Source organism: Triticum aestivum, chromosome 2B (assembly GCF_018294505.1).
Source record: "Triticum aestivum cultivar Chinese Spring chromosome 2B, IWGSC CS RefSeq v2.1, whole genome shotgun sequence".
NCBI classification, from domain to species: Eukaryota; Viridiplantae; Streptophyta; class Magnoliopsida; order Poales; family Poaceae; genus Triticum; species Triticum aestivum.
Window position 1 is genome coordinate 751,654,817 of NC_057798.1, and position 25,363 is coordinate 751,680,179.

Genomic DNA, 25,363 nt, shown 5'->3' on the forward strand with positions numbered 1-25,363 from the left:
TATGATCAAGTTATTTTGGAATATATGCCGATGTTAGATAGTGTGTTCTTTTGATTTTGAAACCTATTCCTCAACAATTTTTGTTGCTTTTTTGAACTCAACAATTTAGTTTTGCTTTGTTTGATTTATTGGCTTTTATCCACTTTTAGACTTTACATAGTGGTGCCCTTCTGTTGGCAACTATAAGAAGGATCAAGGATGTTGACTAGAGGAGGGTGAACATGCTGCTACTCCCGTTGTTCCAAAATGTAAGGCATAGTTTGACTGCTCGAATTCATGCTTTGACCGTAAATTTCTCAAACAATATTTATTAAATGATCACACAATCATAATTATAGTAAAGAGCATTTGAATTCTAATCTAATGATGTCTATTTTTTGTAACATAAACTTCATACCATTAGACCAATTGTTGATCAAAGCATGAATTTGGACAGTTAAACTACATTAACTACATTATATTTTGGAATTGAGGTAGGACAGAATGTAATCAATTCATTGGTTTTAGGGTATTACGAGAAAATGAAGGTTATCTCAATTACAACTATGTGGAACAAGCGTATATGGCAAGGCAATTCTAGCAAGTAGTATTATCAAGATAAAGCTAGTGCTACCACGTGTCATAGGAATAGTTAAATACTATTGGGGTCCCACCTATTCTTACATGGAAAATCAACATCAAGTGAAGTCAACAATAGTCCAAGCAATTAGTCATGGTCAACAAATCAAAGGAGGGGGACAAACAAAAGACAAGTCAAAGTAAGAAACGAGAAGTAAAGAAGCCCATGATTAGAATAAGCCCATGAAGCTAAAGGCCTGTCATGGTGTAGAGATGAGAAGGATGACTCACCATGGACTATGTACCCTATCTCACCATGGATTAATACCAACTCTTACCTAAATACACCTCCATACCTACCACCCTATAGGGTAGCCTTGGTCACTTCTAAGGACCCTAGCCTAGGCTATGAATAGTTCCCATGGGCATGTACTCTCATTCACACTCGCCTGAATAGAATCAAGAGGAGTGGCACACCCCCTTCAAAGGAACCACGGTTCTTTGGAGGCCGGGTATTGGGATCCAGGCAGGCCCATCGAGGGGCATGTGCGAACGGTGTGACCGCACAGGGCCCCAAAAATCGTGGGGCCCCGATCGAAGCAAATAACCAAGAAAACAGGTGCCCATCGAGGGTGTGTGCAAACGGTGTGACCGCACAGGCCCCCAAAAACCGTGGGGCCCCTGGTCGAAACAAGAAAACAAGAAAGTGGGTGCCCATCGAGAGAAAACCAGAGAAATTAATTATCCCCCAACATACACTCGTGCGTAACTCCTCCTCCTCTAATCACGCTGCCATCGGGAGGGCAAGGGCAACTAGGGTTCCAACTTCCCCTCCTACCACTCAAGCAGTCAGTCCCGGCCAGCCGTGCCCTATGCCAGACTCTCGCCTCCTCATCCCGGCCTTTCCCCCGTCTTCTGCCGAATTCCCGTTGCCCCGACCAGGTAACCTCTCCACCCTTCTCCCTCCCTCCCGTGCCATGATTGGTTTTGTTATTTCCTTTTCTATAATTGTGCAATTGTTGAATCTGGTGAGATTATATGCTTTCCTTTCATGTCTTGCTTGCGAATTATGAACAATTGAGACGTGTCACTTCCTTCCCCCTTCCCTCCCGCGTCGCTCCCGCAGGCGACCGGGAGGGCAAACCCTAGCCGCCGCCGGCCTAGGCCTTCCTCTCCTCCCTCTCCCCTCGCCACCGCCTGGGTGCACCGCCGGGCAAAGCCCGGCCAGCGTGGGCGGCGGCAGGGCTTTTCCCCCCTCGCTCGACACTGGTGCGCACGGGATCTGGTGTTGGGCGGCGACGACGTGCTGACGCGGGGCGCGGCAGCGTGACGGCAGGCATTGGCGGCGGGGTCGTGGCGTCGAGATCCGGCGCGGGGGGCTGCGTGGTGCGGGCTTACGTGGCGGCGGCTCTGGTGTGGCCTGGTGCGGGCGACAGGGGCGCCGCCGGGGGGCTTGTGGTCGCGTGGGGCTTGACCTCTGTCCCAATCCGGCCGGATCTGCGGCCTGGAGGCCGGCCTACGGCGCGGGAGCGGATGGAGTCCCGGCTGGGCGGATGGAGTCCCAGCTGGGCGGATGGTGGCGGTGGATTTGGGGCTTCGGGTGGTTGCGTGCCCGGCTGGGCCTCTCGGCTGGAATCTGGTGGGCAGCGCGGGTTGGGGCAGTGGCCCGGCGTGGTTGCTGCTCTGGACGTGGGTGGTCGCGGTGCTGTATTGTCCTTCGGCGGCCGTCCGGCGGTGTCGCGACTACACGATAGATTGGCGGCTCGGACCGCGGCGACTGCTGGTTCTTCTCCGGCGTCGGCTCGTTTGCGGTCGGTCCGTATCGACCTCTGCTTCATCTCCTCATCGCGGGATCTACTTTTGTCGAAGGGCTGGCCCTCTCCCAGCTGCGGTCCATCAGTCGTCTCGCGCCCGGTGCGGCGGGACCGACCTCGTCTCGCGCACGGTGTCGTCGGACTGAGCTCGTCTCGCGCACAGTGCAGCAGGACCGACCTCGTCTCACACATGGTGCAGCAGGACCGAGCTTGTCCCGCGCCTGGTGCTGTAGGACGAGTCGATGGAGCTCTGTTTTGGCCGACCTACTGGGTCTCAGCGCCGGGGGTTGTCCAGTGGTGGGAAAGTCAGAATCTTTCTGCTCATCTCTTTGGTTGGGGTAGCGGCGGTTCTCGGGTGAGATGGTGTCTAGGTCTTGGATGCCAGGGCGGCGGCCCTGGGGGTGGTGGTTGCGCGGTGCTCTTGGGCCGAGCCTGTGGCTTGATGCTGCCCGGTGGCCATGGCCGTGTGGGCGGCGTGGTAGCCGGGGTGTGGCAATCGGTGGCGGTGAGTGTCGTCCGGGGTGAAAACCTGTTCTATCTTCGGACGGACCGGCGACGGCGAAGCTCGTTCCCTTCTTGAAGGCGTCGTCGCGGCTCTCACTACCCTTCGTGCGGCTCCAGGGGAAACCCTGATCCCTGGATCGAGCGGTGGCGGCGCTCTGGTGTTGTATCCTTCCTGAAGGCGCCGTCTTGGAGCCCACGGTTCGTCGTATGCGGCTTTGTCTCTTCTCGTTAGTGCTAGGGGTGGTGTGGCTGCGCTCAGCGCCTATGTATCCTGTCTTGGGTGTGTGCGTGTGTTGTGGTGGCGTGCGTTTGTACTGGGTGATCGTGATCTGTGCTTTATATATAAAGCGGGCGAAAGCCTTTTTCGGTAATTATGAACGATTTCTTGCTTTGGAGTGTATATTGTGAGTTTATACGTGGAATGGAGTTTGTTTGCAAGGTGTTTGTGAGAATGCCTGTATGAAAAGATATGTCTTTTGTGTATTATATAGAAATTGACAGCGAAATTAGACCAGTCACATTATCTGCAACTTTCTCCTCATGCCTAACAAGTTATTAACACCTTATGAAATGTCATATATATACAACTGATCATCATCTACATGTTGTTTCAGCATATGCATGTGATTTAGCAGGATTAACAACAGATGCCAATTCATTATTGGGATTATGGTCCTTTTTCAAAACGAATAATGAGCAATTAAGGTACTATGTAGGTAAACTTATGGAGTATAAAAAAGGGATAAGTATAGTTTTCATCCTTGAACTCTCGCCAAAGTATAGAAATCGTTCCTCAACTCCAAAACCACCAAAAGTCAGTCCCTCAACTATTTAAACTGGATACTTTTCGTCCCTCAAAACACTTAAGGTTGTTTTACTGTGACGTGGACCCGGTTTTGACTGAACCCGTCCACGTGGCCTGGTTTGACCGCCACGTCAATTACGTGACTATGGGCACCGGCCGGCTCTCTCTCGCTCCTGCATTCTCTCGATCCACTTTTTCATCTGAACAAGAGAAAAGTACATTCCAGAACTGAATATAACTGAATAAAATCTGAATATAACTGAACATAGTTTGGACATTTCAGAGCATTGTACTGAACTTAGTTGAACATAGTCTGGACCCAATTTAGTTGAACATAGTCTGAACCCAATTTAGTTGAACATAGTCTGACAAAGTACTAAACGGGAAAGGGAAACAGTACTGAATATAGTTTACAATCAACAACAAACATGAATTCTATGGATCTAGACAAGCAAACAAGCACTAGTCTAGGTAGTTTTGCTGGCACTTTCTTTGCTCTTTTATTTCTGCCAATTTGGGTACTTGTCGGGCTGTAGGTAACATTGACAGTAAAGGATGAACTGGAGTTCACATTTGCTGTCACATTTTTGACAGCACTATTGGAGAAAGCCTTTATCTTTTGCTTAGGCAATCCTAGGGATTTAGATGACCTTTTCTGCACAGGAGCTAATGTGGAGCACACTTTTTTGGACGGATGGTTCTCATCACTTGTAGCAGCTCCCTTTAGGTTAGTGCTTTGTTGAGATGTTTGCACATTTGCCTAACAGGATAGCAGAAGAAAGAAATTCATTAGGAGTATTTAACAAAACAAGAAATGTTTGCAAGTATGTAATATAGGCTTTTGTACCTTGGAAGTAGACATCTTGGAGTCTTTTCCATTGCATCTGGACTTGGATAATGATATAGCATTTTGTCCAATAGTAGCCAGTCCATCATTTGAACCTGAAGCATCATTTCCTGGACATGTTGTTTTGTTGTGACCAGTACACTTGTATTTCCTGTATCTAATTACAGTTCCAACCCTTGAAACTTTGGTAGCTTTTGGCCCTCTCCTTTTCTCTCTTTCCTAGGCCTTCCTGGCATCTTAACATATCCAGAGCTAGTGGTTTAGGCTTGTCTGATTCTGGCCAACCCTGAGGTCCTTCAACTGATTGCAGGCAATGTGCATATGTTCTCTTCAATGCTTCCACAGAGTAGCAACTAGCCACATAACCATGTACGTAATTGATTGGTGTGTTGATGGACTGCAGAAGTCTTTTGAGTTGCAAGTTATTGCAATACAATCATTCTCCGTACGTGGACAACTAGCCAATGCGACAAAATGATCTGCTGCTCCCTCTGATTCACCACTAGCATTTGGACCCATCAGAAGCTCAACATCACTGCCCGGCTCCCTGTCGTGTTCGTCATATTCAGAATTTGGACATATCTCAACATATATTTCAGCTACACTTCCAACAGCAACACAATCTTTAATCTGTTTGCAATCAATATCTAAAGCAACCATTTTTAGACCATAAAACATCTCTTTTTCAGGAAATAGCCAATGGAACATCTTCTCATCCTTTGTTTGGCAGTGCATACCAAAACTCTGAATAAGATCGAAAAAACTGCCCTTCAAAATGACATGGCCTCTTTTCCCCCAATATATTGCACTGATTTCCCATCATTAAAAAACTTCCCTTCAAAATGAAATCTAATGAACAACACCTCTCTGGGACCCATGTGACTAACCTATAATCATATAAAAAACAGAACTTGTTTGGCTGTAAAATCTGCAAGCAAAAAATACCTCCGGCGTCGAGCTTGCTGTCGTCGTTCAAGGGCACCACCGCCCTGCCCAGCCAGCGGCCACCGTGCAGCCGCAGCTGTGCTTACCCAGCAACCGCGGGCCTCAATCCCCCTAGGCCACGCTGTCGTAGCCACGCCTCACCGCCGGCCGCCGCCGCCGCCCATGGCTAATCGCCGCCGCTTCTCTAGCTAGGGTTCGTGAGAGAAAGGCGATTGAATGAATGTGGGAGAGCGAGAGAGTCGGCGGGTGCCCTTAGTCACGTGATTGACGTGGCGGTCATGGCGGTCAAATCAGGCCGCGTGGATGATTTCAGTCAAAACCGGGTCCAGGTCACAGCAAATCCACCTTAGGCGTTTTGAGGGACGAAAAAATATCCGATTTAAATAGTTGAGGGACTGATTTTTTGTGGTTTTGGATTTGAGGGACGATTTCCATATTTTGGCGAGAGTTCGAGGATGAAAAATATACTTATCCCTATAAAAAGTTTCATTGCTTGCAAGAGGAAGCTTTGACAAATGCTCAAACAGCAAACCAGAATGTTTGGTAGTAGGTTTCACAATCAGAATCAATGTTCCTAAATGCCTTAACCAGTTTTTCAAGGCTAGTTGTTATACAAGACAAAAAATAGGGCATGTCATGTTTCTAAATAAAATGCTACCATAAGTTCATAACATGCGCATGTGTAATAGAAACAAATAGATCCAACGCAAAATAGGATTAAGATTTTTTTTTGACAAACACAGTACAAGCAAAGCTGCTCAGAAACACACACACACACTCACCCCTACAAACGCAAAGCACGCACACCCTGTCATTGTGAACACCTTGAGAAACTGAACAGGTAGATCTTGAGATTGTCGAAGTCGCCACATGCACCTTGTAGTTGATGAGCATGCCATGCCACTGAAAGAAAGCACCAAAAAGCCTGGAATGAATCCAGGGAATTAAATTGTGGGCACCAGTGGCAAGTCCAGGACTTGAAACCCGGGTGTACTGGTGCCCCCACAAAGAATCTAACCAACTCGGCCAATTACCAAACAGGGTTGAGATTTTAAACACTGACAGTAACATATTTTGTAGCGAAACAAGAGATGCAAGTAAGAACATGTTATCATACACTTGTGTAAAGGATGAAAAACTAGGCCAAACAATACCTTCCAGATTATACATTAAGAATAAATAAATTCTGGACCTTATTTAGCAGTGGCCACAATAATGTTGTTTATGATGACTTTCTTTGTTGTCACATCGGAGGTATTTCATTTAGGTTAATCTTGATTATAAAACTCAATCCGCGTATTTCTTCCGTGAATTACTCAAAAATTTGGCCTCACAAGATTGGTTGGTTACAAACTTTAGAATTGAAACCCTTTTTCACACTTCTTTGTTGTGAGGGTCAATGAATGTCATCTAGGTGAATCTTGATTATAAAAATCAATCCTGTTTTTTATTCTGTGAGTTACTCTAAAGTTTAACCTCACAAGATTGGCTGGTTAAAAACTTTAGAATTGAAACCCTTTTCCCTCTAATTTGAAGGTAACCACATGATGCAAATTAAGATGATGCAAATTTGAGTCTCTGTCGACCGGTTCCTAAATTAAGATGATGCAAATTTGAGTCTCTGTCGACCTCCAAATAATTTGAAACTAAATAGGATGTAACAATGGTTGTACCAAAGAGACATGCGAGATGTCAGAGCTAGACAGAGGCACCTTTGGCCTATCAAAAGGTTGACTAAAGTAATATGGCTATATATTACCTCTAGGTGATTCCTAGTGACAGAGTGAAATGTAAACATGGTGCAACATTTATTAGGTACTAGTAGAACGCCCATGCGTTGCTACGGGCTACAATATATATAAATGAATCAAACAAATTATTAAAGTGGTCTTCAAGGTCGAACATATGTCTGGGCGTGTCTGGACATCAAACGGGCGCCCAACAAGATCCCCAAAATACAATTCAGGCTCTTCCAAATCCAGACCATATGTGAAGGAGAAATATGGTTGTCCAGACTATTTACCATTTTATCTCAAACACGCGGGCCCAACAAAAGAACCAACCCACGACACACCTTTCCCTTTTTCTGCCACAACCTCCCCTTCCCGCTTGATTTTCTAGCGGGACCAGATGACGTCCACCTCTCCTTCACCATGGCGCCCTATGTTTTTCATCCCGTCAACCGCCCCGCTCTCCACCGTATCCAAGTAAAAACAGAAGTAATTATGTCTTATTAACCTATATATATTCCTTGATGATATTCTTGACTACTACACAATTGCTTGCATTTAAAACTGAGAACTCCCTATAGACGGCGTGTAAAAAATCTGTTTGTGCTGCTAAATCCTAGTAACAAACTATTCTAAATTGTTAAGCTCATACAGCAACCTTGAAAACTTAAAAGAAATCATCTTTAACCAGTTATTATTATTAAGCTCATACAACAATCTTGGAAACTTACCAAAGATCATTTTTTTAACTTCTAGCTGTACCAAATGGCCCAACTCCTCTCTTATCGTTCTTCACATGATAACCGCAAGGAAGAACTTTTCAGTAGATAAAGAAGAGAGTTCACGTTTTGATGGTCCTTATTTTTGAATCCCATAAAAACCTTGAAAACAGAACTCAACACAATATATTGCAGGACCATGAGAACAAAATTTGTCCCCATCCTATGCTACTTATTCTTGACCTATCTATCAAACTTTCGTGGCACACCTTTAGATGCTGACATCTTTCTCCCAAAAATAGTAGGTTCAAAATGTATTTATTGGGACTCAGTACCTACCGATAGTTCCTACTTGTTTTTAAGTTTCAGCTTTTCTATCATACTCCCTCCATCCGAAAATACTTGTCGGACAAATGGATGTAACTAGATGTGTTTTAGTTGTAGATACATCTATTTTTATCCATTTCTCCGACAAGTATTTTGGGACGGAGGGAGTACAATATATTATAGGTGATTACAATGCTTTATATGTTGATTGATTAGTGCCACACAAATACCACAATACCAATTATTTAAAAGAATGGTTCCACTGTACAATGACGTTTGGACTACTTTAGCAATAATAACATGTGTTGAACCTGTAAAAAACACAGGAAAATTCTGAAATTGTAGTATAAGATTAAGTAACCTCGGACTATATTTATTCAGGTATAGAATGGAAGACAATATTGTGCAGGTATAGAATGGGCATCCCCTTGTGAACATTACATCATGGAAACAAACTTGTCTTGTGATAGAAATAGTGATAGAAGGAAATACTAACATGGTTAGGTAAAACAAAAAGATAATTGAGGCATACTTGTGAGTTGTGACAGAGAGAGAGGGAGATATCTTTCTCTCCGCTCCTCCTTCCACTCCACATTCATTCTTGTGACCATGTCTGAGCCCTATCTCTTTGAAATTTTGTACTAATACAGAATCCTTGGACCATTGAAATTCAACCGGAGACCACCCAACCTGAAAGGTTTTATGTATATAAATAATAGGTTGCAGAACTAACCACTCCTATTTATACGTATAACAAAAACAGTATATCACCAAAATCTGTACCGTCATCGATCGACATAAGCACAAAGATCAATCATGCATACCTTGAGTGGAAAATTCAGTAGACTTGCAAAGATAATCAATTCCTCTGTTCATTCCTCAGCGAAGAACCAACCAGTCCACAAGAGATAGGCAATTCCTCTGCCTATCAAACTCGTTGCCACCCGAGAGTAAAAGGGGAAAACCCAAGGGAAAAAAGCAGGGAAGAGGCCAGCCGTGGCTCAGGCTGCTCTGCTCCCAGCCGAATCAGCTGCCAACAACCTTCCGTTGACTCCGCTCCCTGCCAAATTGGCCGCTGCCGCTTGTTGTTGACACTGCTACTTACCAAAAAAGGATTCCCCCCGCTTTGTATTCCAAAGCAAACCACCAAGTACACATCGCAATGCTGGGGCGAGCAGCGCAACAAGCCCAAAGAAAAAGAAGAAGAAAAAAATGCCAACAACAACAGCTCGACAAAGCGCGGATGACCCGCGACCGCTGTGCCCTTCGGAAACAAACCCCCACAGCCCGAGGCTCCGAACTACCGCGAACTAAGCAGCACCTCCAAGAAGGGACGCGGCGCCGACGACGCTGCTGCCCGGACAAGTCCTAGGGTTTCCCCAGTATGCGGAGGGAGGTGGGGGATAGCTACTCCCGACACCCTCCAAGAAGGGATAGTAGCACCTCGGTGTCACCGCGTCGGAGCCGGACGAACCGGCAAGGATTTCTCCCGCACGCCAAACCCCACCAGCCAATCGGAGCCAACTAGCCAAACCACCGCCCAACAATGCGCCACCACGGTTGCGCCGCCACCAACACCGTCTCGATGCGAACACCACCACGAGGCCAAGAAGAGCGGAGAGAAGATCTGAGCGACGGGAGCAGCAACATCAAGGCCGAGCGGGAGGGAACCACCTCCACCGCCATCGTGCGGGAGGCCCGCGCCTCCGGCACCGTCGCGGTAGCTGTCCGGACACGGCAGCGGGGCATACCAGGCCACCCTGGCCCGGCCAGGCCCGAAACGGGCCCGCTAAGCCCCGCTGGCCACGCTGCAGCAAGCTGGCGTTGACGCTGCCAGGCCTCGCTGATCATCGCCGCTCGCCACCGCCTCCTGAAGGCCACGCCGACGCCACGCCTTTCGCCGGCCCGCCCCGACCCAGATGGAGCCTGAAGGGCCTAGATCGTGGCCGAGCGGGCGCCGCCAGCCCGCGCCGCCGCGCTGCCCCGCCGCCAATGGTGCCGCCGCCGCCTAGAGCTCACCCTCGCCGCCGCGCAGGACCGCCGCCACCTAAAGACACCGCCCGAGCTGCTCCGTCCCACGCCGGAAAAACCCTAGACGGGGAAGGGCTGGGGGCCGCCGCCACCAACGTCGCCCGAGCCAGGCCCGAGGCGGGCGCAGGCGACGGCGGCAGGGAGGAGGAGGGAGGGGGACGCGCGCGGGGACGGAGGAAAGGCGTGGCCGGCAGCCCTCGCGCTGCTACTTGCGCTGCTCCTCTTGATCTCGTCTCCTTCCGCCACCTCGCTGCTCCTCCTCCCATCACCGTCATCAGATCGGCAGAGACGAGAGAGAGGCACCGGCGTCCAACTGAGAGAGCGATCAAATCGAGAGGGAGAGAGAGATGCGGGAGTGGCGGCGGCGGCACGCAGATGGTTGGCAGGCGAGTGTGTCGGAAGCGGGAAGGAGGTGAGAGCGAGACGCAATGGGTATGAGTGTGTACGGCATATCGACCGAAGATGGTGGCAGAGCCAGGCGATGGTGTTCGTCACCTTACTCCAACGGAGGCCTAGGACGGCGCGATCCGCTAAACCCATCACCGACCATGAACCGGAGGAGGGCCGGGGCGTGGTAGCAGGCGACTGCTGCTGGTAGTGGAGAGCCGGAGACCAAGTCTCGGCATGCGCACGACGAGCTCCCACGAGGGCTGGCGGGGAGCGGCCGCGCTAGGATGGTGATGGCGGCGGCGGCGGCTTCTCGAGGTCGCGTAGGGAGAGTGCCCCTTGAACGAGGGGATCGAAAGCGAGGATGGGGGCTCGTGGGGATCGTGGCCAAGGAGCGGGTGCATGGTGAGGCTCGCGTGGAGAAAAGGGAGTGGGATCGATCGTGGGAAAAAAGGATCAGTTTCACGTACCTGCGAAGAAGGAGGTCAAACCATCACGACATTCGATCCTCCTTTAATAGTAGAGACTAAACATGATTTACAAGAATGTAAAACAACACATTATATTTCCAATGCAATCATTTTTCAGATAATGATATGGAGTCAGTCATTGGTCGCATATCTCCGTCGGTCCGTACAAGTCTATGGGATGGTGTGATCAAACTTCAGAAAATCACGGTGTTTGTGCTCGCCTTTTTTAGAAGGTAAATAAGTACCATGATTATGCTTTCAAATAATATTTTTACGTCATTCTCACCATTGATTTAGTATGATGTCTCATTGTTCTGTCTTTAGACAAGTAACATTATTCTGTCTTTAGACAAGCAACATATTTTCTTTCAATAACAGACAACCTTATACATGTAAAAATGATTGTTGTTTTTCCACTTACCAAATTGGTGTTTTGCTAAAACATCTTTCAATTTATTACAATAATAGCTTAAATAACATGGAGCACGGAGCAAAAAAAATGTCATTGAACTATTAACCACAATAGTAGCTTCTAAATTGATGTGGCTTCCTTCTATTAGTGTCTTAGGTATGAGTGAAAAAATATATTCAGTGTTAAAAGACAACAGATAAATGAGAGCAAAAAGGAGTATTATTAAATTTGATGCACGCCTTATATACTGAAATGACATTGAAGAAACAATATGCCCTTTAATCATATATATGCAGAGAGAGGCATGCAGCCATTCAGTAAATGTTTGAATTATAAGCATGAACTTGTATGTTGTGCCATCTGTTCTACCAATTGGTCCACAATGAATTCACTACTGCTGGGAGCATGTGTCATCTGAATGGCTTTGTTTCTTTGTTCCCAGAGAGAATTCATAACTCATAAATTGACCGCCATTGACACCACCTACAAAAGAGTGGCTCAACATTCTTTATCAATCCCTCCCTCTTTTCGATATCCTCTAGCGACAGAACAAACACCGTGAGACACAACTTAATCAACTATCATATATGCAGAGTAAAACACACCGCCTCATGCTTACTCAAGAACATGCATGGTGGACCAAGAGTCGAAAGTGAAGTTTTAATAGAATTTTAAAATCGCCGATGACAGATCAAAAGCAGATTGTGAAATTTAAACATTATCAATGAACTCCATCAGTCAACCTCGTCGTTGTTCCTATCCACCTTGACCTCCGCCGCAAGAGGCTTGTGCCACCGGCGCGATGGCGGCTGGTAACCTCCTCCTCCTTGACTTGACGCAGGCACCGGGAGTGAGCAGGGCAAGACAACGGCGCCCCAAATGTGCAACCGTGTGAGCCCGTCGTCGACGTGCTCGCTGTGCACCCCTGCCACGAGGTGAGGCTTGCGCGCTCCCCAGTCTCCCGTCATATTCCCTTCCCCTCAATCGAGCTCATCTCCTTCATCTCGTGCCCATGCCCCCATCGCGACGGGATTGCCGATTCCTCCTGCATAGAGCCTCCTCTGCACCGCCGACAGCGTCCTGGCTAGGTAGCACACGCGATAGTGTGTGCCTGGGTACTGACCTTCCCGCAACACATTCGACGAAGTCTTGCCCTACAACGGTGGCGATGAGCGTCTGCTTGGATCTGGATACTGCAGATGTCGCGGCGGCTGCCATGTGCAATGGAGAAGGCGCTGGCTTGCATCAGTGGCTCATGTCATCAAGCAGGTGCCTCAATCAATCCGTCCGCAAGGAAGCTGATCCGGCTGCTTAGCTCACAAGCGCCTCAATCGATCGGTCGATCCAGCCAGCTGCTTAGGTAGCTATATTTGTACGCGGGTGTTACCTTGGCCTCGTGCTCTGTATGAAGCTACCTCGGCCTCTCGTGATCCATATGAAGCGTCCTGTGGGATTGACCTCCTCGTCCGGTGGCTCCATCAGTTCCTCCTCTGCCTCCATGGGATCCGCTCCCTCGTGAGCCAATATTTAGAGGGGAGGGGGTGGGTAGAAGGCAACGATGGATGTAGAGTTCTCCGAGTCTAGGTCCTGACTTTTTTGGGGCCAATCCAGGTACTTAGGTGGGGATGGGGTAGGCCGAAGAAGGCCCAATGCAGCGATGGCGCGACATACCAAAATGAACGGACAGAGAACCAAGAAAGGATCCTCCCTTTTATATCATTTAATTTTATTATTCAATTTAATTAATTAATTATATTATACCCTCATCTAACTTATGTTTAATATAGAAATGATCAATCTCCACATGCTTCGTTCTATCATGCTGGACTGGGTTGTTGGCTATGTTGATAGCTGATTTATTATTGCACCACACCTTCACAGGGCCCTTTTTAAGTACTTTTCAGTTCTGACAGGAGATTGTTTTAGCCTTAACAGGAGATTTCTTTTCAGTTCTGACAGGAGATTGCTTGGTCACAACATCTTAGTAAGGCCTACTGTCATGGCCATGTACTCTGCTTCAGTTGTCGGTCTCGACACAATGGATTGCTTCTTTCTCCATGACACAAGGTTCCCTCCAACAAAAACACAATATCAAGAAGTTGATCTTCTATTATCAAGGCAATTAGCCCAATCAGCATCACAATACCCCTCTACATTCAAGTGTCCATTGCCTTTGAACCATAGGCCTCTTCCAGGACTCCATTTTAGATAGCGCAATTCTATGTGCTGCCTCTAAATGCCCACTTCTTGGGTCATGCATGTAGCGGCTCACCACTCACAGCATAGGACATGTCAGGTCTGGTGTGGCACAAATAGATGAGTCGGCCGACAAGCCGCTGGTAGCTCTCTCGACCGGATCTCCTGACTGTGCACATAGCTGATGGTTTTGCTCAATCGGAGTTGACGCAGCTCGGCACCCAACATACTCGTCTCAGTGAGCAGATCCAATACATATTTTCTTAGAGCGAGAACTATTCCTTTAGCTGAGCTTGCAATCTCAGTTCCCAAAAAATACTTGAGTTGACCTAGATCCTTAATCTCGAATTCTTTTCTCAACATCACCTTCAGCCGACTTATCTCTACATTATCGTCTCCAGTGATAACAATACCATCCACATTAACTGCAAGGATGATAATATGACTCTCTGAATGCCTATAGGAGTATAGGACACAATATGATCCCCATGACACTGTTTATAAGAGCATCTCCAGCCGTTGAGCCCCCTAGGAGGCATTTTTTTCGCCGTCTGGGGGGCTGCCGGCGATAATTTTAGCCTGGGTCTCAAAAACTTTCCACTCGTTGTCCCCCTCACCCCCTCGTCTGTCTCTCCTCTGCTCGGCCATGGAGGTGGAGGCGGCATGGCCCTGCTCCTCTCCCTTCTCTCCACCCAACCTCGCCGCCGTCCATTCACCCCATCTCCTTCTCCCTCGCCACCTGCTTCTGCTCCTCCTTCTCGCCATTCGCCATTCAGCCTCGGCCCGCTCCATGCCGGCAAGCGGCGGCTGCGTGAGATGGAGCCCCATCTTCTTCGACCCGTTGATGGCACGCCGCTGCACCGGAAGGACCGGAGGGCGCGGGGGACGGAGAGGCTGCCGGCGAGCGGAGCCAGGGGACGCGGAGGCCCGGCCACGCAGAGGCGGGCGCGAGCTCCGCCCCGGTCACGCAGGCGGGCGGGCGCGGGCGGGCGAGCTCCGCCACGCACAGGAGGATGGGCACGAGCCGCCCCGGCCACGAGCTTCGCCCCAGTCACAGGCTTCTCGGCGGCCTCCTGGCCTGGCCGCCAACGCCCTGGCGATGTAGCGAGAGGAGAGACCAGAGCCCGATGGCACCTCATCGTTCCTTTTTGTACTGCTCCGCTTGTAGAGCTGCCCGACCTCGACCCGGCCGCTCGTGGTCGCCGAGTCCAAGAACGCGTGGCCGCACTTGGGGAGCAGCCGGCGGCGCCGCCCAGTGTCCGGCTCCGGCCTCGCGCGGCCACGACCTTCGCCCCGTCCACAAGCTTCTCGGCGGCCTCCTGGCCTGGCCGCCGCGCGCCCCCCGCCTCACCGCTGGGCCAACGGCTGGAGATGTACGCGAGCAGGGCCATGGACGAGCTCCTCGCCTCCCTGCGTGCTCCGGCGCCCTCCCTGCGAGCTCACGCGGCCGCCGTGACGCCTGTAGGAATAAGCCACGGCGGGGCTGAGAGTGTGCGCGTGTGTGTGTATGCGCAGGTCACGTCAGGCCCGTGGTGGCCTCGGGTGCGTGTGGTGCGAGTTAGTTAGCTGGTTGTTAGCATTGACCGGTGGAGATGGCCGCGTCGTGCGCATAGTGTGCATGACCGGGCTGATGGATTGCATGCAGGGTAATTAGCTAGGCGGCGTGCGTACGTGTGCAAAAGGAAACATGGGCGCTGCGTTGTTGTGCCACTACAAAGCCATGGCCACGAGTGTGTTTGTACTGAGTGGAGCACCATGTAGACATTGCAAAGAGAAAAAAGATTCGGGCGTTCGTGCGCCCGTGGCGGCGTTCGTGCGCCGGCCCGAAATTTCTTGTGTCTTGTGTCTTTTTCTACCTCTAGCCGAGAGTGAGGAGAGGGAGAGGTAGCTAGAGGGCTGCGGTTCCAACAATTGGTATCAGAGCTTGGTGTCTTGGGCGTGCTTGCCGTACCGGAGGCATGGCAGCGATGGCGGCGCTCGCCGGCGGCTGCGCGATGGAGCTCCGGGCCGTGTGTCGGCCTATGGAGGTGGGCGGCGCTGTGACTGCCATGGCGCGTGGCAGAGGCGACGGACGGTGACGTCGTACGTGTGGCGACCGCGGAGGCCGCTGAGGCGCTGCGTGGTGGCGCGGCGGCGCAGCACGGCATGGCGGCATGGAGGCCGCGGCGGTGCAGGACAATAAGACGCGGCGGCGAGCTGGGCGCGACCGGTGCGTGTTATGGGTGCGCACCGGACGCGTCGGGCGCGCCGGGACCGCGGGCGTGGACCGTGTCGAGGCGCTGGACCTGGTTGCGCAGATCGCGCACGTGCGCGCCGGGAGCGCGGGCCGGGAGCGCGGGGACGTGGGGAGTGCGCGCGAAGGGCACGACGGTCGTGGAGACGAGGAGATCGCGAGGGACCTGCGTGGTGGCGCAGAGGTCGCGACGGCTCGGCGCGACAACCGTGGAAGGTGCGTGGCACGGAGACGCTGCGGAGGTGTACATGGCGGCGAGACGACGACGACGAGTCAGGGCCCCTGTCGGCAGGCCGTGCGGTGAAGCCATGGCTTAGGGGGTGAAATATAGGAATAAGCCACGGCGGGGCTGAGAGTGTGCGCGTGTGTGTGTATGCGCAGGTCACGTCAGGCCCGTGGTGGCCTCGGGTGCGTGTGGTGCGAGTTAGTTAGCTGGTTGTTAGCATTGACCGGTGGAGATGGCCGCGTCGTGCGCATAGCGCGCGCGTAGTGTGCATGACCGGGCTGATGGATTGCATGCAGGGTAATTAGCTAGGCGGCGTGCGTACGTGTGCAAAAGGAAACGTGGGCGCTGCGTTGTTGTGCCACTACAAAGCCATGGCCACGAGTGTGTTTGTACTGAGTGGAGCACCATGTAGACATTGCAAAGAGAAAAAAGATTCGGCCGTTCGTGCGCCCGTGGCGGCGTTCGTGCGCCGGCCCGGAATTTCTTGTGTCTTGTGTCTTCTTCTACCTCTAGCCGAGAGTGAGGAGAGGGAGAGGTAGCTAGGGTTGCCGGCATGGCAACAACAACGCCCGTGCCCGCCGTGACTCTGGCGCCCGACCGCCGTGACGCCCACGCTCGCCCGTGCCCCAGCTCCGGCGCCCTGCTCGCCGCGCCCATCCCGTCCCGTGCGCCCCTGCTTGCCTCGATGGGTGGGGGATGGGGGAGTGTGCTTGTGCGGCCGAGCACGTGGGTGGGCTGAGAAAAGAGAGGGAGAGAGAGAGGAGAGAGGGAGTTGAGACACTGACAATGGACCTTTGCATGCAAATAATATTGCCGGCGTCCCCAGCAGCCCCCCGGGGGGCTGGGTTTCGCCTGCGCGCGCCGGCCGTAATTTTCCTCGAATCCGGCAAAAACTGGGGTCTTGGGGTCACGAGTGGGAGGAATTTTAATCGCCGATGGTGAAAAAGTGCCTTGGGGAGGCTTCTTGGGGGGACGGCTGAAGATGCTCTAACCCATACTGCATATGGCTCGTCGGAATCTATCAAACCACTCGGTGATTGCTTGAGACCATACAGACTTCTTCAATTGGCACACCTTGTCCGTGGTGCTTGGACTACCAAAGCTAGGTAGAATCTCCATATAAACTTCTTCCTGAAGATCTTCATGTAACAATGCATTCTTGACATCCAACTGATGCAATGGCCAACCAGAGCTAACCACAAGAAATAAGAGTTCTTATTGTAGTCATCTTTGCAGCGGGTGCAAAGGTTTCATCATAGCCAATCCCATAAGTTTGACCTTAGCCCCTTGCCACTAGTCTTACCTTGTACCGTTCTACTTTCCCTTCCAGGGTTTGCTTCACGGTATACACCCACTAGCAAGTAACTTCCTGCTGGAAGAGAAACAAGATACCATGTCTTGTTCTTCTAAAGAGCTTTCATTACCTCCATCATGGCCTCATACCACTTTGGATCCTGTATTTCCTTGGGATCACAACAGATTGTAATGAAGCAATGAAAGCTCTATACCCTGGCGACAGTGAGTCATATGCCACATAGCTTGCAACATCATGCTCAAAATTGCACCTTCCAGGAGGCTTTCCTGCTTTAGCTTGTGGTTCTTTCCCGCTTTAGCTGGTTCTTTCCTGCTTTAGCTTGTGGTTCTTTCCTTGATGCAATAGGCAAATTCAATGAATCATCACCTATGATACAGGGCTCACTCTTAGATGAGTCCACTTCGATAGGCATTGAAATCTGCTGTTTAAACTGGCATCAACCAAGGAGCTTATAGACACCAAACTAATAGGAAATGATGGAACGCATAAGACCGAAGACAATGTGATACACGAAGTGTATTTCACAGTGTCGATCCGTTTGATAGAACGATAAGTTCCATCAACGACTTGAATAATCTTTTTATGCATAGGTGGATGTGGAGCATATGATTCAAACTCACTCCACCTTCCTGTGACATGTGCTAATGCTCCAAGAGTCTAGTATCCAGTTGGAATAAGAAGTTTTATTTGAGGTACCTTTGCCAATATGAGCAAGATTAACAAGATTTCCTAGAACTGTTGTTTTTCCACTTTGGTTTGGAATTTCTGCAGTCCTCTTTCACTGTCTCAATTTCTCTAACTCTTCCACTGAGGGTTTAAGCATCTTACTTGATCCTTTTGCACTCAAAGTTAGATTGCCATTTTTTCCTCAAACAAATGAGTGGATTTTTCATGTAGCTTCTTAATTCTTTGATTCCCCACCCCCCACCCCCATTGTTCAATGTCACCGGAAAACACCAAGAGCCTCTTCTCTTCTGCTCTATTGGATCTTCTCTTGCACTTTACTTGAGCAACAACAGTTAAAAAGTAGGTTCAGTGCAGCTAGCACACCAATGCCATGAATCCACCACGCTGCTCCCTCTCACAAACACCAACCACACCTCCTACTAGAAGTTCTCCTTTGCCTTCTTTCAGCAACCAGCGGAAAAAACAGCTCCTTCTCTCCACTAACAGATTTCGGCAACACACCTCTTCTCTGCTTCTTGCTACAGTACTCACTGCACCAGCACCGCTACCTCCAGGTGATAGTAGCCGTAAGGCTTCACCCAGCTCTCCTTTCACCAGCACCGACCAGCACTGCAGGCCTGCAGATCCTTCTACTTGCACGCGCTGCTGGCAGCCGTCTTGGCTGAAGCTTTCGATTTCGAGCAGCCACACCTCTGCCTCCTGTTGCTGCCCCCATCATCCACGACCTGCAGTACCTGCACGAGCCACAAGAAAGGGCCCCAGTTCCAGATTGCACACCACAAGCTTCAATGCCGACCTGTTGCGTTGCCCCACTCTCCTGGCCGCAGGCACCTCTTCTCTCCGCTCTAGTCCACCACCAGCAGCGCTTCTCTTCCCCTTGCTCCAGACCAGTTCCTCTCTGCTACAGGCCATGGCTCTGTTGCAGCTTCTCCCGTGCGATTTCCCCCTCACTCCAGGAAGCTCCACTAGCACCAGAACCTTCCTCACCCACAGCTACGAGTACCACCTTTCCTCTCGCCTTCGGCGATGGCTTCAGCCGTAACCTGGGTCTGATACCATGTTGTCTGTTGGGGAAAAATCTGGAACACTCTCTTGCTCTTTAGCTACAGCCTACAAGTATGAGTAGATATACACAAGGGTGGGCCTTTGGGCCAAACCCATACACACACTCCACACATACACTCAGCCCAATATATATCCTTAGTTCCTTACTAGGATGTTGATTGGTAGAAGTTTGCATCGTGCTTCTAAGTTATGTAACTGTTTTACTACTCAATCCAGTCAAATCTCCATTTCCTTACGTAATAGGTGTTCAAGCCTTCAACTGTAGGACATGAGATGGTTTTGGTCCTTTAGGCATCACTTTCATAGTAGTACAGGGACAAAACATACATTTTCTATTGGTACTAATGGGGCATATTGTCAAAAAAGAATTTGATAGCGAGAGGCCACTGAGGTCAAAACAAGTCAAACTCGAACAAAACGAGCCTTTTGTCATATTATTATATGAATTATAGAAGGTAGTTGTAACATGTTAATTATTTTGGGGTTGAAACATTTCGTTGTTGCAACATCTCCAATTCATATGATTCTATTTTTTGTATGTAACACGAGTTTGCACTAGTGTCTTCCCTACTATTTTCCACTTAAAAATGATACAAGGAATAATTGAGCAGGAAAAATAAAATAGACTTGAACAAAAGTCCACATATACATACGGAAATATACACTATCTGATGACCAGTACCAAAAATCTTAAATATGAAGCCTTCAACTGTAGGACGTGAGATGGTTTTGCTCTAATACGTATCATTAGCAAAGTATTCTTTGAACATCCTAAACCATTCATGAATGTTAGGTGTGTCACCATCAAATATGATCATGTTATTGTGATTCCAGTAGCTCCAGCATACAAGAATAACCATCTCAAAGAAGCATTTGTCTTGGCTCCCCTGTTTACTTTCTTCTGACATATCCAATCATGATCCTTAACCCACCCCTATGTCCTGGATATGGAAGCCATACTGTGAATGTAAACATAGGCTCTTTTCTGACTCCTGCTTTGACATGCTCTATAACAGAGATTTTCTGGGGAAGGACTGCAATACTCTTATTTTTTGGATGTGACTTGGCCAAATTTTTTGGTGGAGTGGAATTTGGACATGCAACTCATGGATATGTCAGAAGAAAGTAAACTTTGTTGCTGGAAAAAAAAGATCCTTGCCCACAGTGAGTTTCCAGGAGCTATCATCATCAAAGTAGCTCAATTGATCATGAATAATGACAAGGTTGTTGCATTGGGAGGATGGCATAGAAGACAGGGGAGGGTGAAACATGTCATATATAGATTCTTAGGTTAAGCTCTTCTGTATGGTGGTCTCCTCATCAATAGTAAAATAATGCAACTGGGGGGGGGGGGGGGTGATTGGATTTAGATTGCATAGTATGATCAGACCATGTGTCCTACCAAAACCTACCAGTATCACCGCTCCCAACATCACATTTAGCCAAAGACTGAAATTGGTCCCATGCAGACATACAATCTCGGATGTTCTGCTTGTTGAAGAATATGTATATTCTCTGATGAAGTGCCTCTACACCACATGACTTAGGCCTACATGCAAGACCTCATTTGGCAAGACATTTACTCCCTCCGTCCCATAATGTAAGACGTTTTTTGACACTAGCGTAGTGCCAAAAAACATCTTACATTATGAGACGGAAGGAGTACCTTGCTATCAATATCTTTGCCTACATGATAATAGTACCATTTTCTTAGTGAAGGTCTGAAGCATAACTAAATTGATATATATGGTGCTTTAATTGCTTTCTGCAAGTTAGAACTAATATAATTTGTCTTTGTACGACAACACATGTCTTGAGTTGCTCAGATTTAATGATAATCTGATGTGCATAGTGTATTTATTTGTTTCCACCGTAATCATACAGTAGGAATATACCTGTTTCTTAGATTGAGAAACAAATATTTAGTTGTTGTGAATGGTGGATGTTCAAACCATGTTGTTTCTTGTTATAAGATATCCTTGTGTTCTTTTTGCAGTGGGGAAAAAATTCAAGATATTGTCTGGCCGAAAACCATAGAAATTGAAGGAAGAGTGAAATGGGGGGATTTTAAAAAATTCCTCAAGGATCTTCGTCACTCTCAAAACCGGTCGATAATGGTAAGATTATTTTCTTACATTATAGATGATTCATCCTTGTTCTTATGATTTGACACTCTCCCCCTATAGGATTATTTACTATTGTGCTGAAATGAGTTTGAAATTGTATGTGACATACCTAGATAATTACTCCCTCCGTTACTAAATATAAGACTATTTAGAGATTTTAATATGGACTACATACAAATGTATATAGACGTATTTTAGAGTGTAGATTCGCTCATTTTGCTCTGTATGTAGTCCATGTTGGAATCTCTAAGAAGACTTTATATTTTGGAACGGAGGGAGTATGTGTTTTGTAGCGTGAGTTTTCTTTCATCATAAGTTTTACTAGTTGATGAAACATCACAGAAATAAACCTGAACTAATATTTACTTGCAATCAATATTCTATTAGGTAATTTCCCTGTGCTTGAATGCTGGGTCTTTGAAAGATGGCTTAAAGGGAACGAAGGAGGTAACGTTGACACTTGATTTTCCATTTCCAGTCTTTGTAAGGTATGGACATTCAGAATATTATGTTTAAGGTATTTATGACACTGATGCAGGTTGCAGACAAATTAAAAGTGAACAAAAGAATTGGTTTAGCAACAATAGAAGATGATACATGTATTTATGTATGTCCCGGACAGAAGGAGATAATAACAGTCCTTCAAAAATATGGTTTCTGGGAAGGCGCGTCAACAGTCGATACAAACCAAGACTCGTTAATCGGTTTTGTTGTACGGGACCGAATATCACCGGTAAACACAAGCAAGGGAGAGATAAGCATTGACAAAATACAAGAAATTGGGGGCACTCATGTGGAAGCACAACAAGTGATATATGGTAAGCTTGTATTATCTATTAGCCCACATACATGGAAGTCTTATTCTCTCACTGTCCTCCTCTGGTAGTTGCTGATCATGCACATCATCCTTCTCTTCTTTCAGATCAACGATCATACCCTGTTCACCCTCTTCATGTTCCAGTAGATGATGGCATATATTTTCGGCCTCCTCCTCTGGTACTAGCAGAGCAAGGCGCATATCCTTCATGTCCTCCTCCTGGACTACTAAGTCATGACTTTCATGCTCGGCATCCTCCTCCTGGACTACCAGGTCAAGGGTTACATCCTCGACATCCTCCTCATGCCCCAGAATGTCAAGGCGTCTTTCACTCGCATGCTCCTTGCGCAAGAGACCAAGGTTTCATTTCCCATCGTCCACCCAATTTTGCACCAGGATATTTGAGTCCCTCAACTGGTCATGGAAACAACAATGGTATTTCTCCTGACTAGCAACATTGGATGTTTAGCGAATGGCGTGAGACTGACTATGTTATTGCAGGTTCATTACACTTGAGGCCACCTAGCGGTTCTGCTCCTGGTCATGTGTGGCCTCCCATGTTGCACCCAAGGTCCGGGGATGATCGTTATGGTTTTGAAGGATCGAAAGGTTTCTCTCGCTCTAGCTCCACATATTACTCTAGATACGACAATGGCTCAGGTAGCAGGCCTCGCAACTAAAGTCATTGATGAAAGTGTAGCCTTGTCCCAAACAACATTCTGAATGATTTATCTTAGATTGGTGTATTCAGAAGTACAAGCCAGACACCAAGACATGGATTCTTGTTTCCTTTTCCTTTTGGACAAGTTACTCCCAATATCTGCAGAACAGAATTTTTGATGTGTACAATGATGTATTACTATGTTCCAACTGGCATTGCTTCATGTATCTTAAGATTTGGTGCTCAATGATGTTATTATGTATTTTTGTGGATAAGCCATAGGAAGTTTTTCTTCTGAATAGTTGAAGTGTGTCATAGCGAACTACTCCGGTATGGTAGATATGGCGATGGAACAAGTCCTCTAAGTCTCCTCCCTGTCTTGGAACTAGTTCTACTAAAAAGCTTGTCAAACACCTCCCTCCTTGTCGACTGCCAGAGAGCTTCCGCAGGATGCCAGCCGGTTGCCCAATAAGCTTGGCTTCGAATATAAAATCGTGGTAAGCTACACCGCAGTTGGAGTTTTAGGTGGTGTTGCCGGTTGTGAGTGTTTTTTCCCACATTGGCTGCTCTCTTTATTATAATTGTTCCCTTGACATAAATAGATTTAAAAAAAAATTTGGATGCTAAGTATTAAAAAGCTAGTTCTAATGGAGAGTTTTAGGGAGGTTCCATCACTGCAGCCAAGAGGGTGTGTAACAGAATGGCCCATGAACTAGCTGCTTACGCTAGGAGATTTGAGGACAGTGTTACCGTTGCTGATGTCCCAACTTCGGCTCAGGCGCCTCCTCCAGGAGGAATGTAATGCTAGTCAGTAATGTAATTGGCCTGGGCCTTCTCTAAAAAATAAAAGTTTTGAAAAGCTAGTTGATTTTCATTTGGGTAACTGTCGGTTTTTTGCCCATTCTGTTTTTTTTTTGAGGGCACAAGGTATATGTGCGCACATTTCCTCTGTCCTGATTGTATCCCTTCTCGTCTGCCTTTGATTTGGGTCATAGCCAAGTTCCCCCCTACTACTAACTGACCTAAAACTTGAGAAAAGAAAATCTAACGGTTGTGATCTTCTAGACCCAATAAGAGCAACTTCAATAGCCCACCTAAAAAACTTTCTGTAAAAGTCGTTTTACAGGATGTCTCTATAATTTAGAGGAACTTGTCGGAAGACAACTTTTTTTTAATTCCTGTAAACATCTTTCACTAAGATATTTTTTCTTATAATTTTTCATTAAACAAGCCTAGCTAATGGCCCATGGCCCGCAAGTCAGTGACACATGTGATGGTGGCCGATAAGGTGGCGTGGCAGCGATGATGATGGTGGCCGGCGAGGTGGCGTGGCGCCATGGCGTGAGGGTGTTCGGGCATGAAGGTTCAAAGCCGTTTCAGGCTGTCAAAATTATACATAAAGATCATCTTTCCGTAAACATAAGGAAAGTTATCGGCAATTATAGAGGAAGGATCCCTAAAAAAAAATAAGGGAGCTATTGAAGAGCTATTTTTGCCTCAACCTCTTGTAAACAATTGTGTTTTTAATCATATGGGAACTATTAGAATTGCTTGAACACCCGATGGGTAAACAACTTTGGTTGACTGCCCTGCGCGGAAAGCTGACCCTACATGGGTTGATGGTAGACATTTGTCTCTATAGTACTTTAAGAAAATATATAAGTTTTCATGTTTTACTTTTTTTCTCTTCATCTCTTCGTCCAACATTCCCTGCATGTGATAATCAATCACCTTAATCTACCCCCTAACCAATTTTATTTTAATTTATTTGCCAATCTTCTCATCAAACTATAAGATAAATCACGAGTGCGATTTGAAATTTTACACAATCACATTAATATAGGCATGTAATCATAAGTTAAATATTAAAATATTTATACCCCGTCGCAACGCACGGACATTGTCCTAGTAAAAAAAACCACCTGTTTGTAAGAAAAACCTTGAACATGAGCATATAAACAATGGGACAACTAACGTACCTGTGCATGTTGACAACACATGACAAAGGAAAAAGAGTAAGGCAAGATAGTAAGATCAGGAGAGCTAAGATGGTTCGTGAGGGAAGGGTCACACTGTTGCTGACGGACCGTATTGCACCATGTGAAAATGTAATTGACACCCCCTCCATCCCATAATCTACTATATCACTAAGCTCCCTAGGATTGGAGGCCTGTCATTCAATTGAGGTCACCAATTTGAGATTGGGTCACCGATTTTGATCGGGTCAACAATCTCTCACTCAATTATTTTAATTCATCATGCTCTCTAATTTTGGAGCTCTTTTATTCCATTGAGAAATTCAATATTGAATTTTGTTTATGATTTTGACATGATTAACAATTTTTCAAATCAATCGGAAGCAACTGGCCTATAAAAACATATCAATCCCAGGCACAATCTCAACATCTAGAAAAAATAAGCGTCAACATGTGATACTGTAGCATCAATATAGTACATGCAGCCGACGAAAATTTCCCTTCATAAGTAT

General features: G+C 47.6%; 1 protein-coding gene across 1 annotated transcript; it reads left to right on the forward strand.

The window, feature by feature from the left end:
* The first annotated feature begins 1,314 nt into the window (after nucleotides 1–1,314).
* On the forward strand, nucleotides 1,315–23,122 carry LOC123047142 (uncharacterized). Its single transcript, XM_044470632.1, has 7 exons — nucleotides 1,315–1,500; nucleotides 11,256–11,370; nucleotides 21,268–21,388; nucleotides 21,785–21,844; nucleotides 21,936–22,215; nucleotides 22,320–22,649; nucleotides 22,716–23,122. The coding sequence occupies exons 1-7, from the start codon at nucleotides 1,431–1,433 to the stop codon at nucleotides 22,892–22,894; spliced, it is 1,155 nt and encodes a 384-aa protein (XP_044326567.1). The 5' UTR covers nucleotides 1,315–1,430; the 3' UTR covers nucleotides 22,895–23,122.
* The last annotated feature ends 2,241 nt before the right edge of the window (nucleotides 23,123–25,363 follow it).